General features: G+C 41.9%; 1 protein-coding gene across 3 annotated transcripts in view; it reads left to right on the top strand.

The window, feature by feature from the left end:
• Positions 1-12,319, top strand: part of LOC135714937 (myogenesis-regulating glycosidase-like) — a 63,317-nt gene extending 50,998 nt beyond the window's left edge. For 2 of the 3 annotated variants that reach the window (XM_065238342.1, XM_065238341.1), the window contains exons 3-5: positions 9,773-9,868; positions 10,013-11,873; positions 11,942-12,314. In XM_065238342.1, coding sequence (XP_065094414.1) covers positions 9,773-9,868; positions 10,013-11,873; positions 11,942-12,078 — 2,094 coding nt within the window. In that variant the 3' untranslated portion in view covers positions 12,079-12,314. Of the gene's footprint in view, positions 1-9,772; positions 9,869-10,012; positions 11,874-11,941 lie in introns of all 3 variants that reach the window. The other variant, XM_065238340.1, reaches the window with a different exon arrangement.
• Positions 12,320-13,894: the final 1,575 nt, after the last annotated feature.

Genomic DNA, 13,894 nt, shown 5'->3' with positions numbered 1-13,894 from the left:
ACAAAGTTTGATAAAGGCGTTGGCGTACTTAAGGCAAAATACCAGGGCGGCTAAATTTATTTTTCAAAATTCTCAATTAGGCAGTTAACGAATAATTTTAAGAAACACAAGTAATAGGCAAATCTAATCTAATCTAATCTAATCTAATCTAATCTAATCTAATCTAATCTAATCTAATCTAATCTAATCTAATCTAATCTAACACCAACACAGCCAGTTCATGAAAGCATCCTGGAAAACGATAGATATACCTCCATCCTTTTACTTGTCTATTTGGTATATTTTGTACATCAGAGATGCGTAAAATATATCAAAACGGCCAGGCCTACTGTGCAAGGCGATTCAGAAACATCGGGCCTGTTTAAATCAAAGATTTAAACACGATGCTTCAGAATTCGATAAATGGATGAAACGTGGACATTAGACTGATGTAAAATTTGAAATTTTCGCTCCACAGTGTTAAAACGGTTTCAAATCGGGTCTTGATTAGCCTCTGAAAGTTTAAACTCATTTGATAAGAAACTGACTTGGCACAAACCATTTGAAGTTTATATGGAAATTACTATGGGAAAACAAAACTTTTTGTTCATTGCCTTCTAGCCTTTTTACATATTGTACTGTTAATAAATTATTTTGCTATTCTTATGATAATTTTTATCAGCTACAACTTTGCAGAAAATCATTTAAATCAAATGGAATTAAATAGTTATTAATTGTTTAAGAGATTGATAATCTTATGGCAAGATTAAGCAACTGTATTGTGGGCAACACTGTATTCTGCAGTGTGACATAGTAGCCATGATTTTTGTCCTCTATTCTACGCGCCATAAACACCAATGTTGCCTGCTGAACAGTTGATTAAGCATAATCATAAGATATCAGTGACTTGAATCATTAATAATTTTTGTAGCTTAAATTTGATCGAAAAGTGGTCTTGAACAAAGTTGTAGCTGAGAAAATTTTCAACAAACTCAGCTATCATTTTCTAAAGTAGAGTGAACTGGTGAATTTTGAGATAGATATGAACCGAAATTATGGTTTCTCCATAGTAATTCCCATATAAACTTCAAATGGTTTGTGTCAAGTCAGTTTCTTACTAAACGAGTTCAAATTTTGGGAGGCTAATCAGTGCCCAATTTGAAACCGGTTGAGCACTGTGGAGCGAAAATTACAAATTTTGCATCAGTCTAGTGGACATCTCGTACCATACGTTCCGTTGTTATAAATCATTGGTCGTTGGAAGCATCTAATCTAAAAAAGTTAAATGATGCTCCATTTTCCTCGAGTGGTTAGGACATGAGCACTAGCTCTTGTCTTACCGTCTTACCCCTTATGCCTTCTGGTTATAGCGCCATTACTCGCCTTCCGAAAAAAAATATTGAATAAAAGGCCGTAGGAGAAAGACAAAGGAGGAAGGAACCCTAGTTCTATCTTCCCTTGTGTAAAAACTGGAAAAACGGGTCTCTAATCAATCTACAGGAAAAGTTCGCTAAAACTCACCATAACTCGCGAACTTTTCCTTTTGTGAGCTTCATAAAACCTCGCAAAATTTTCTAACGCTGAACACGAACAGGTAAGAGCTAGATTTCAGTAGAGAGCAATAGAACGAAAATATATTATAAATTTAAAAACATATAAATGAAAATAAAGAGATGGTCTCAGCAAGTTTCATTATTTGTGTACTCTTACTGTCCTGCTGTACTACTGGCAGTTCCAAGACTTTTCCGGGTTATTGCGAAACTAGTTCAAAAATTCTTCAGGCAAATGGAATTTTAAGGTACAAAATATCAAGCGTCTAAAACCAGAAAAAGCACTCGTCCGACTCTCTTGCCGAATGAACCAATTGACAAATCTATGTTGGAACTTGGCCATACCCACTCGTTCCCAAATGATGTTTGAGACAAAGTTGTAATCCAATCAGAATCATCGGGCCAACTTGCCAATCGCCTAATAAGAGTTCTGACGAAAAGGATGCTGATAAAAAAACACTTTGAAATGCATTTTACCCGATCACTTGCACTTGCTTTGCACTAAAGTTCTTTTCTAGAACTATGTTATCGAGTGGCACATTGTTTCGGACTAAAACGCGATGAAAAAATCAATGACAGAAAAAATTAGGCCTAAAATTTTCGAACCCATGATTTTCTGCTCAGTTAGCAAAATTGGTCATCACAAGGCCAACGAGCTCCTTAAATCACAGAAAAATTACGATGAAGTTCCCGCTCAACTTGCTCTCACTAGAGTTCGATCCCAGCGATGATCTTACCGACGTCGACAACAACTGCTCTTGAGAAGGATTTTATATGTAATTCCGATCAACACATTAGCGTTAGCGTTTGCGTTGCTACGGTCGGATACTAGTGACACTCACGTTTTTTTTGAAATTCTTAGTCAGACTGCGTTTAGGAATAATGCTAGGAAGTCAACATTATTTCCAATCTAAACAAGAATACCCAAAGCAAGACTGTCACTATTCCCGGCCACGCCTATATTTACCGTAACTTGGGCTAGGAAAGGAAATGTTGATGTAGTACTTACTCAAAGAGAGGCCACCGAATTAGTGACACCCTCATAAGTACTACGGAGTTGGAGTATTGGGTACGGTATTAGGTCAGGATACGCCTCAACCAGGCGATACAACCAAAAGCATATAATTGTTTTTGTTTGTTTGAAGAATTTGAAAATAAACGCACGAGTTTATGCACAGTAAGCAAACGCTCAATTTGTTTTCTTAGTACTGTATTAGTGAAATTAATATGGAACATAATGTTACGAACTAAATAAATAAAAATGAAGGATCTCACCCGAATAATCCTTGATGCTCCCGAATACAGTTCAGAAAAGTTTCTTAGATCTTGATTAAGGAAAACCGCTCCTTGTTGTCAGCCCTCGGAAAGAGATGCATCAAATGCAACAGTCCGGTATCTCTCGGTATCACTATAAGCTTGCTGGATTCACAACATCGTGATCATCTGGGATCTTCGTTGCCCATCAGCTAAGACAGCTCCCAACAAACACCGCTCCTGGATCTTCCTTTTATTATTTTTCTTTTTCACTTATCATTCGCCATGGTCTGATCTATTGCGATCCCGTCCATGAGATATTGAACAATCGGGAACATAAGTAATAGGCGAATCCAATAGAAACTAAGCGATCGTTTCAGCCTCTGGTGGTGAATAGAGGAACCTTAAAAATAGTGATGAGGACCATTAATTTATCCATCGCAGGTGCTTGAAATCGTCATCCACGTGGAATATTTTGTTATCTGATCGATTTTGCAGTGATCTGGCTTGTGCTTCCACATATACTTGATGAGAAAGATTAAGATTCATAAAAATGCCCCTGCGGTTATGATCTTCCGGATTTTTTACGTGTGGTTATTTGAGCTGTAAATTCGTTCAGATCTGTTGACAATGGTAAAATAAGACTACTACCGATGGAAATTTTCCATATGTGCGATACAATATGCATTATTTTAAGCTTTGAATATCGTCATTATGATGTACAGGGTGATTCGGAATAACTGTCACTGTCAATGAGCATGAACGCTTGCATGATTTTTTGATATCAGTATATTCCAGATATAGGGGAAATGGTTGTAATGTCGGCCTAATTGCCCCTAATTTGGGCCCATACATCGTCATTATGATGTACAGGGTGATTCGGAATAACTGTCACTGTCAATGAGCATGAACGCTTGCATGATTTTTTTGATATCAGTATATTCCAGATATAAGGGAAATGGTTGTAATGTCGGCCTAATTGCCCCTAATTTGGGCCCATACATAAATTCAGCAATCGCCTAAATTTTTAATAGTGACCAAAATATCCATTAGTACCGTCCCAATGACGCATTCATACCTTTAATAACCAGCCACAAAAATGGCATGCACGTTTTTGTTGAAGCACTTTTGGAGTCCTGGCGATGCGTCTAAGCTCTGGTATTAAACAGATTTTCCACCCATGGTTCCTTTTTACCTCTATAATGATGTAAAAAATAAATGTTTCGTTCTTTCGAAGAGATTTCAGTTTCTCATGCTCCATTTTCACGTCCACGGCTGCTTGAAATCGAAAACAAATGAGATTTCAAATCCCACAATTAATGCAAGCTGATATACCGTATGCGTGATAATGTTTGCACCTTTGAGCAATGTCAAAATTAAAATAATTCTCCAAAATTTCGTTTTCAATTTTTTTTTTTATTTATTCAAAGGGGGGATGTTTCTCAAAGTCTTAAACTTAAACTATGTCAATCATCGATCGAGTTTCCACTTGCTGCAATTACGGCCTCCCCACGCTTCCGGAATGCACGACAGGTTCTAATAATGTAGTCTGGATCCATTTCTCTCCAGGTACGGGTCAATGTTTGTCTGAGGCTTGCTGTACTCGGGTGGCGTTTAGAACAGGCCTTGGCCTTCATGACGCGCCATATTGAGTAATCCAGTGGATTATGACCGGGGCTGGATGGCGGCCACATATCCTTCGCCCAGAACGGAAGATGTTCCTGCAACCACTTCTGAGTGCGGTTCGAGGTGTGGCACCGAGCCCCATCTTGTCGAAATACAACATTTGGCTTCGGACCGTACTCTTCTTTAATCCACGGAAGAACATACTTACTTAAAATCCCGATGTAGACCTCCGTTTTGACCTTGTCGCCTTCTGGAATGAACACCGGGTCCATTTTTTGCCATCGGAAGCCACCAATCCAAACACCATAACGCTAGCAGGATGCTTGGTCAGATACACGTTCTTGTGCTCGTCGGCCACGTCTTTTACCGGAAGAGAACTAATATACCGGTCGGTTCTGGAATTTGATACGGGATCGACGGTAAACATGCTCTCGTCGGTAAACAGGATTAACGGATTTTTTCGCTTCAGGAAGTTCAAGATTTTCTTGCATCGTTCGACTCGTAGCTCCCGGATGCGGTTGGTAATAATGTGAGTTTTTTTTTCCGTGCCCTCGACATCGCCCCGCAATCTTCCTTTACGATCTTCCGTGCCGTAAAGTCACTGATCCTGTGTTCCTTTGCCATTTTCCTTATTGAACGCACTGGATTCACCCGAATCTTCCTTTTGATAGCAGCGATAACCATCGGAACCCGAGCTGACCTTGGACGACATGTGGCCACCTTTCTTTTTCCGGTCTAAAACCCTTTTGACGGTCCACCGGGACACTCCCACGGCGATTGAAATGTCTTTTTACGACATTTGCGCGTGGGACAAATCACGAATACGCTGCCACTTCGTCATGGTGCAACTGTCAAACTAAGTAAATCATTTTCTTTTATACACAGCCTGCTACGGTATGAGCTATACACGCTAACTTGAAAGTACTCATTAATGAGTAAAAAAAAGACCCATTTTGAAGAAAAGTGGCTTAACTCATTAATGATTAAACAATTTGACCCATTAATGAGTATCTGTTACCCATTAATGATTAACAATTACTCAATCATGGGTAACAGATACTCATTAATGGGTAAAAAATTTACTCATTTAATGAGTTAAGCCACTTTACTTCAAAATGGGTCTTTTTCAACCATTAATGGGTACTTTCAAGTTAGCGTGTAGGTTACGTGCATGCAAAGAAAGCCAAGGCATTGTAAGCACAGGTGAAACGGGAACTTTATTTGTACGATGCTGCAAACATTATCACGCATACGGTATACACTTTAAAACAAAAATACTCGAACACATACCCATTTTATCCATTGAGAATTGCATATTTCGGTCACGACTATTCTGAATCACCCTGTATGCTCGTGAGATTTTTGAGGATAATTCTAAATGTGTTTTAAGGTAAATTTAGAAGGCATCTGGTAGTTCCTAGCATTGTTTTAAGTACCTTGAAATTCTGGGCTACCTTAGAAGTCTGATTTACTTTAGAACTCTGAATTGCATTAGAATTTCTGAATTTTAATGTAATTCTGAAAAGAGTTGATACCGGCGAATTACTTGTGAATTCAAAGGGAAACTTTACTTTACCCATTTCCAACTGCATATACGAGTCGGACTTATCGATGCTACTGAAAATTTTACTGCTGCCAAGTTTCACAAATATGGTCTGCGGTTACGGGTTGTAAATATTCGTTTAATCTAGAGGAATAGCCGACCATGATCTGGCGGCAGCCCACTAGAAATAAGCCATTGCTTATTCTTCTGCTCCTCCTTCTTCTTCTTCTTAGCATTTTAAGCTTATTTCTTATCGCATATTAGCTTATTGCGTGCTCTCAACTTAGCATTCTAGATGCACTTCAACAGTTATCAGTTATCTTTCGTTGCCTGTACCATTTTTGTATTAGTAAAATTGTGTGACAAGTACAATCATACTCTATGCCCAGGGAAGTCGAGAAATTTTCCAACCCAAAAATTCCTAGACCGAACCGGAAATTTAACCCAGCCACCTCCAGCGTGGTCTTGCTTTGTAGCTCCACTTTAACCTACTGAGCTAAGGATTCGTGGAACCGTGACTGAAGCTGGAAACCTCGGTTCGGTTACTACATCGGACCCGAGATCGGTGTTGCCGGATGAGGGAGAGCTCACCGAAGCCCCTCTTGAGGACTGCTGGAGCAACGTGAAAGCAGCCATTAACAGCGCTGCTGAAGGCGCCGTTGGGTTCTTGGAGCGGAATCGACGGAACGATTGGTTCGACGAAGAGTGTCAGACGGTTTTGGACGAAAAGAACGCAGCGCGGGCGGCGATGCTGCAGCAAGGAACCCGTCTTAATGTGGAGCGATATAAACAGAAGCGAAGACAGCAAACCCATCTTTTCCGGAATAAGAAGCGCCGCCTGGAAGAGCTGGAGTGCGAAGAAGTGGAGCAGCGTTTTCAAGAAACACGCAAGTTCTACAAGAAACTCAACGCATCCCTCCAAGGCTTTGTGCCGTTAGCAGAAATCTGTCGGGATAAGGAAGGGGGTATCTTAACGGACGAACAAGAGGTGATTGAAAGGTAGAAGCAGCACTACGATGAACATCTGAACGGCGCAGAGGTGGAGGACCAAGGTGGCAGAAGGAATGGCTTCGTCGGTACAGGGGATGAGGGGGACATGCCAGCTCCCACGATAGGTGAAGTTAAGGATGCTATCCGACAGCTTAAGAACAACAAAGCAGCTGGAAAAGATGGTATCGGAGCGGAGCTTAGCAAAATGGGCCCGGATAAGTTGGCCACTTGTCTGCACCGACTAATAGTCAGGATCTAGGATACAGAACAACTACCGCAGGAGTGGAAAGAGGGAGTAATATGCCCAGTATATAAAAAAGGCGACAAACTAGAATGTGAGAACTATCAAGCGATCTCTATTCTTAACACGGCCTACAAAGTGCTTTCCCAGATCATCTTTCACCGTTTATCGCCGCTAGCCTGCAGATTTGTGGGAAGCTATCAAGCCGGTTTTGTGGACGGGCGATCAACAACGTTGCGTCAGATCCTGCAAAAGTGTCGTGAATATCAAGTCCCTACGCACCACCTATTCATCGATTTCAAGGCCGCTTATGATACTATTGTCTGTAAAGTCTATGGAAGATTATGGACGAGAATGGTTTTCCCGGGAAGCTGACCAGACTGATCAGGGCTACGATGGATGGTGTACAGTGCTGCGTGAAGATATCGGGTGCGTTATCGAACTCGTTTGAAAATCGTGAAGGACTTCGACAAGGCGATGGTCTTTCCTACCTCCTGTTTAACATTGCGCTAAATGGTGTTATGAAACGTGCGGGCTTTAACATGGGGGGCACGATCTTCAATATGTCCAGCCAGTTCATCTGCTTCGCTGACGACATGGCATTGTCGGAAGAACGTTTCAGGCCGTGGCGGAGCAGTACACCAGGCTGAAACGTGAAGCAGAGAATTGGATTAAAGGTGAATACGTCGAAGACAAAGTATCTGTTAGCTGGAGGAACCGAGCGGGATAGGGCTCGCATAAGCAGAAGCGTGGCAATCGACGGAGATGAGTTCGAGGTGGTGGATGAATTTGTGTACCTCGGATCATTGGTGACGTCGGATAACAACTGCAGTGGATTCCACAAGACCCTGAGGTCGGGTAAACTTCACCTCTGTACTAAATGTACCATGTACAAGTCGCTGATCAGACCGGTAGTTCTCTACGGGCACGAGACGTGGACGATGCTCCATCTTTGGCGGGGTATGTGAGGACGGTGTATGGAGGCGAAGGATGAACCACGAGCTGGCGCAACTCTATGGCGAACCCTGTATCCAGAAAGTTGCGAAAGCTGGACGGGTACTATGGGCGGGACACGTTTTAAGAATGCCGGACAACAATCCCGCAAAAATGGTGTTTGCCTCGAATCCGGCCGGTATAAGACGAAGAGGAGCACAGCGAGCAAGGTGGCTAGACCAAGTGGAGCAGGATCTTGGAAGTGTGGGACGGTCAAGAAATTGGAGACAAGCAGCCACGGACCGAGTGAATTCTCGTAACATTGTGATGCAGGTGCAATCCTGAGGGATGTCGGACCAGGATAAGTAAGTAAATCGGACCACCAGTTGAGCGGCAGATTCGTGGAACCGTTACCGAGGCTGGACACCTCGGTCCAGTCACGACAGTAGCTTTCCAGAATAATCTGAAAAATTACCTCAGAATTCTTTAGAAAATTAATTGGATTTATCCTGAGCATTCACTTGGTATTGTTCTAAATTTCTCTTGGAGAGCTTTGAGTGTGTTGGTTTATTTTCTTTAAATTCCGTTATAATTGCTTATCTTTTGACAGGTATTTCTTCTACTACTTGCAGACTTCATCAGTGCCAAGTACAAGTTGAGTACTTGGCACTGATGAAGTCTGCAAGTAGTAGACGAAATACGCGTATCTGTCAAAAGATAAGCAATTATAACGGAATTTAAAGGAAATAAACCAACACACTCAAAGCTCTTCATAAAGGGATTCCGTTAAGAGGTTCGACAAATTTAAAAGATTTCTCTTGGAGCTCTTTTCATAATTTCCTTGGAATACTTACAAAAATGACATGAATTCCTGTGTAATGCTCTCAAAATTCCTATGACATTCTCCTCAGAGCTCCCTTGGAGTTCTTCTAGGAAATATCTTAAAATTATCCTCAGATACCCCTTGGATTCTGTTGGAACTGTGTTTTGAATTTTCTTTAAATATTCTACAGAATTGCCATTGCATTATTCTTAAAACTCTTCAGGAATACTTACAGAAATTGCTTGAAGTATATTGGATTGGAGATTGGGATGTAAATAATGCAGGTGAAAAAAACATGATCGAATTTCTGATCAACAATGCAGTTAGGTGGATTATTTTCTGTTGTTACTTAAATCAAATTCTTCACACCGTAGTTTCTCATTTGTTCGACCTTAGCACACTTTAACAGGCTAACGTAAGCCTCGAACAATATTTGTCCAAATTATTAGGAGAATGTTTCAAATTGAAAATTGGAAACAACTCAATTCAACCGCTTGCACATGTTCCAGATCGTGCCAAATGTGCCATCATTCTTCAAATCCACTAGCAGTGTATGCTTCCGCTATAATAAAGGTGTTAAAAAGTTCGATCCTGTTAATCATTAACCCTAATTGGATTGTTACATTCAGAAGATGCGCCGTGTTAATTTCTATTCGCCTTGCTTTTGCAAATAATAATAATACGCTTATCAGTGTTCAAACTAAACTGAAGTTAATGAGATTTGGCATGCACGCTAAAGCTTGTATTCTGCATGCTCGCAATTTATCGAGATTCAATATTTACACCCCCACGAAGCGTAAGATTAATTTTCCAACTCTCTCGTCCCATTGCAGAACGTTCCGGCCATGATCCGCAAGAAGAAACGTGAAACCAAAGACTACAAACTGCGCGTCTTTGTCGGCATGCTGTTCCTTATCATCGTGTTTCTTGTAAGTATACCTACAGCCCACTATCAACATTTGCAATTACGGGAGATAATCTCCCTATAGAAGAAGAAGTCGCTTCGGTTACGTACCATCTAACTAACGCTGTTTGTGTTTGTTGTGTTATCCATTGCTCTTGAACGGTTGAAGGTCGGCTACGCGTACATCATGTACAACCAGAAGTTGCTGGCCAAATCGTACTTCGAGAGCATCAAGCTGCACACGAAGACACGAGCGATGCGAATTCTGGATGCGAAGGGATATGACCTCCTGACGGGGAAGTTGGGAATAGATCTCAACATCGAAAAGCCATACAAGTGCTTGCCGGAAAATCTGCGGAACGACGGGAGCCATTGCTACGAGTGGAACTCGGTGGCAAGATTGTACATGAATTTGGAGAAAGCAGAATCGAACAGTGAAGTGAAGTGCTACAGCTTTAGTTGGGAAACGCTGGTGAATAACTTCTATCCAACGGATTGTTTCGATATCGGGGATGGCGTTTACTGGTACGGCGGAGGTCTTACCAAGGGCGTGGACTATCTGCTGAACAAGGCTTCGTTTGATTTTTCACCTTTTGTGACGGGTGATACCAATACCAAACAGTGGGGTAATGCGGTTAAGAGGTTCTTTTTGAATTCGAAAGGAATCGCAATTCTGGTGGACGACAAAACTCCTCTATATGTCAGTATTAACAAGAATGACAGCCAGCAAATTTGTCTGCGAGGCAGGAATGACGATTTTGCGTTTGTGAATAAGTTTACCAATTACTCGGCATTGAACTATCGGGTATGCACCGGTCCGGACATAATAATTGCCCATGACAATCTCACTCGGATGAGCTTGTGGGATGGATTGACAGAAAACGACAATACCATCATCAAATCTCTTCTTCGGGAACCGGTGTGGCACATTCCAGCTTATTCTCAGGAAGAGCTGACCGAAACTATAATCTACAACTACACGGAGCACGTGATCGCTTCCGGATATCTACATGTTGGTCATGTCTTGATCAATGAATTTTGGCAGAAACATATCGGCGATTTCATGTTTGACCCTGACCGTTTTCCCACGTTGGAAGATACCGTAAATATACTGCACCGGCGTGGATTCCGAATCTCCCTTACAATCCAACCTTTCATCAGCACTGAAAGTGACAACTTCCTGGAAGCAGTTGCCAAGAAGTTTCTGATTTACGAACGTAATTCGGAACGTAGCATTCCCGCTCTGACGCGCTACAAAAGCCTAGCTAGCGCTGGAGTTCTCGACATCACCAATAACGCAACCATTCCCTGGTTAAAGGATCAGCTGAAGAAAATTACGGAAACCATCGGCATAGACTCGTTCTATCTGGATTTCGGTAATGCCTACAACATGCCGAGATATTATCAATGTTCGAAAACACTAGACAATCCGGATCAGTACAAATCATTCTTCATGGATCAGGTCAAGGGTAACCTGAAAGTTTTTGGAGTTTCAAGTGGTATTTCAATCCCACATCCTCCGGCGTTTCTTAGCCTTCCGCCGGTGAACAGCTCTTGGAGTGGTCTGCAAACCATCATTCCAACTGTCCTCTCTTACGGAATCATTGGCTATCCACTCATAATGCCAGGACCGATCGGGGGCGATTTTGTGCTGTCCTCAAATTACACAAAAATGCTTTCCTTCTATCCAATGAGATCTCCTCCACTGCCGGAAATGGAGCTGTACATCCGCTGGCTGCAGATGGCCACGTTCTTACCGGTGATACGATTCACGCATCTTCCATCGGAGTATCGGAACGACTCGTTGACGGAAATCGCCAAGGAGCTCTCGGTGATTCGTCAGAAAACTGTGGTCCCTATGTTGGAGCAATTTACCAGCGACGCGTTGGATACGGCGAAACCGATTATTCGGCCACTGTGGATGATGGATTCCAGCGATCCGAACTGCCTGTTCGTTGACGATGAGTTCACGATCGGAGATGGAATGATTGTGGCGCCGATCATCTACCGGAGTGACACCAGTCGGGAAGGTGAGTTTTCATATACCTGGTTTTTATGGGGCTTCTTCTAATGATTGTTTCAAATTCCCTTATTGCAGTTTACCTCCCACAAGGCGTCTGGAAGGACGGAATCGATGGATCTCTACGCAAGGGCAACCGATGGATTCACAACTACCACGTTCCGCTGAACAAGGTGGCATACTTTGTGAAAATGCCCGACAATACGCGCTTCTAGGGTGGTGACCATCCGTGGTCGGTGGCTGCGTAGTCTCAAAACGAACATATTCTCAACAGGAATTTCTTCCATCCGCTCACAACGAAGGAAGGCTTGTCGAAAGTTAACGAAAAATCGTTTTTAATTTATCGTGTTTTATGCATGCGTGTCTGTGAGTTTGAGTGTGTGCCTGTGAATGTAGCAAGCAATCATGCAAGTATTAAAAGTATGTTAAGTTTCGTTTATACCGCTGCGATTACTACTCAAGTACTCATGTAAAAGAAAATATTTTTAATTCTGATTAAATTGAGTAGATTTAAGGTTACTGCAGTGAGAGTAGTTTGTTTCTATTCGAAATCGTCCACTATTTTCTTGGATTTATGTAGATTTCAAAATTAATTTTTAGTTGTACTTCATTCCTAACAGTCCCCCGGTCTTTCACTCCAATCATCCAGGTGCTAAGCGCCAAGCCAAAAAATGCATGTTCGATCGCCTTAGACATCTATTATAAAATAAGCTGCACATTCGCGTGATTACGAGCCTAGATTCCGTTCTTACCGAACAATAGAACTCACGCGATCGTGGTCATACCGGTGGCCACTGTTCCTAATCATACAGTTTTGTCTTGTTAAAGTTTATAAATTCTAAAGGGTAAATGACGGCTTCGGCAATTCTTCTTCTTCTTGTTTACATTTCAAGCTTATTGCTTATCGCATATTAGCTTATTGCGTGCTCTCAACTTAGTGTTCTATATGCACTTCCACCGTTATTAATAGAGAGCATTCGATGCCTGTACCATTTTTGCATTAGTATAATTGTGTGGCAAGTACAATTATACTCTTTATGCCCAAGGAAGCCGAGAAATTTTCCAACCCGAAAAATTCCTAGTCCGGACTGGGAATCGAACCCAACCGCCTCCGAGAGGAGCGACTCTATCTACCGCAGGAAAAAAAAATGTATTTTGCTGTGCTTAGCTACGCGCACGCTGAGTAGATAGAAGGGTGACGTTTCTAAAGATTTCCTACAAAAAGATGATGCGCGATGCCAGTAGATGCTGATTTGTTGAGCATCTAGAATTGAGATTTTGATGTGTCGTGCCCCTCTAGCATGGTCTTGCTTTGTAGCTGCGCATTTACCAACTGAGCTTAAGGAGGTCTTTTCGTAGATTGAGCGGAAATTGTGCAACAAATAATTGGACAGTTTTTTTTTTAACTCTGGCCAGAAATCTTGAAAATCGACTTATTTAAAAGCAGTAGCAGCTCTAGAATAGTTATGGCAAGCTACGTTAATGGATTCGAGCTCTAGAAAACTTAAAGAAGTGCAATATTAAAATGTCAATATGTAAGTGTTAGCGCCTTTGTTTCGAGGATTTTTTGGATTATCATGGTTTTTAGTTTCGGTTAAATTGTTGCAAAATAGTGGCAGGTAATGTTCGAGATAGTTGTGCAGTTTTCTCCATTAACGTAGAATGCAGCCATCAAACCCACCGAAACTTGTAAAAGCCGCTACGGCTCGGGTCACTAGCCGACAACTAACAGCAAAAAGTGTGAAGAGAGAGTACGATTTTGGTTTAAATGGGCCTAATGCCAAATGTGTTTAACCATTGGGACCTCGCTGTATTTATTACAGATCCACCCTACTGTGTGAAGTTCTGGTAGACGTACCGGAAGGTTACACTGTTCCTGACTGACGGCCCAAGTATGTCACCAACTCGTAGGCCCAGGACGTGTAACCCGGTGCTCGACATCGACTATTTCAAGCGCGCGAAGGAGAATTATGGCGCCGTGGACAGGAGAAACAAGGAGGAAGTAGAGAGGAAGCGTACGACGACCAAGGA

This window comes from Ochlerotatus camptorhynchus, unplaced genomic scaffold (assembly GCF_037179485.1).
Source record: "Ochlerotatus camptorhynchus isolate MF236.1 unplaced genomic scaffold, CSIRO-AGI_Acam_v1.1 ptg000767l, whole genome shotgun sequence".
Classification (NCBI taxonomy): Eukaryota; Metazoa; Arthropoda; class Insecta; order Diptera; family Culicidae; genus Ochlerotatus; species Ochlerotatus camptorhynchus.
The sequence above is the reverse complement of the archived record's forward strand: the minus strand, read 5'-3'. Positions and strand labels throughout refer to the sequence as shown.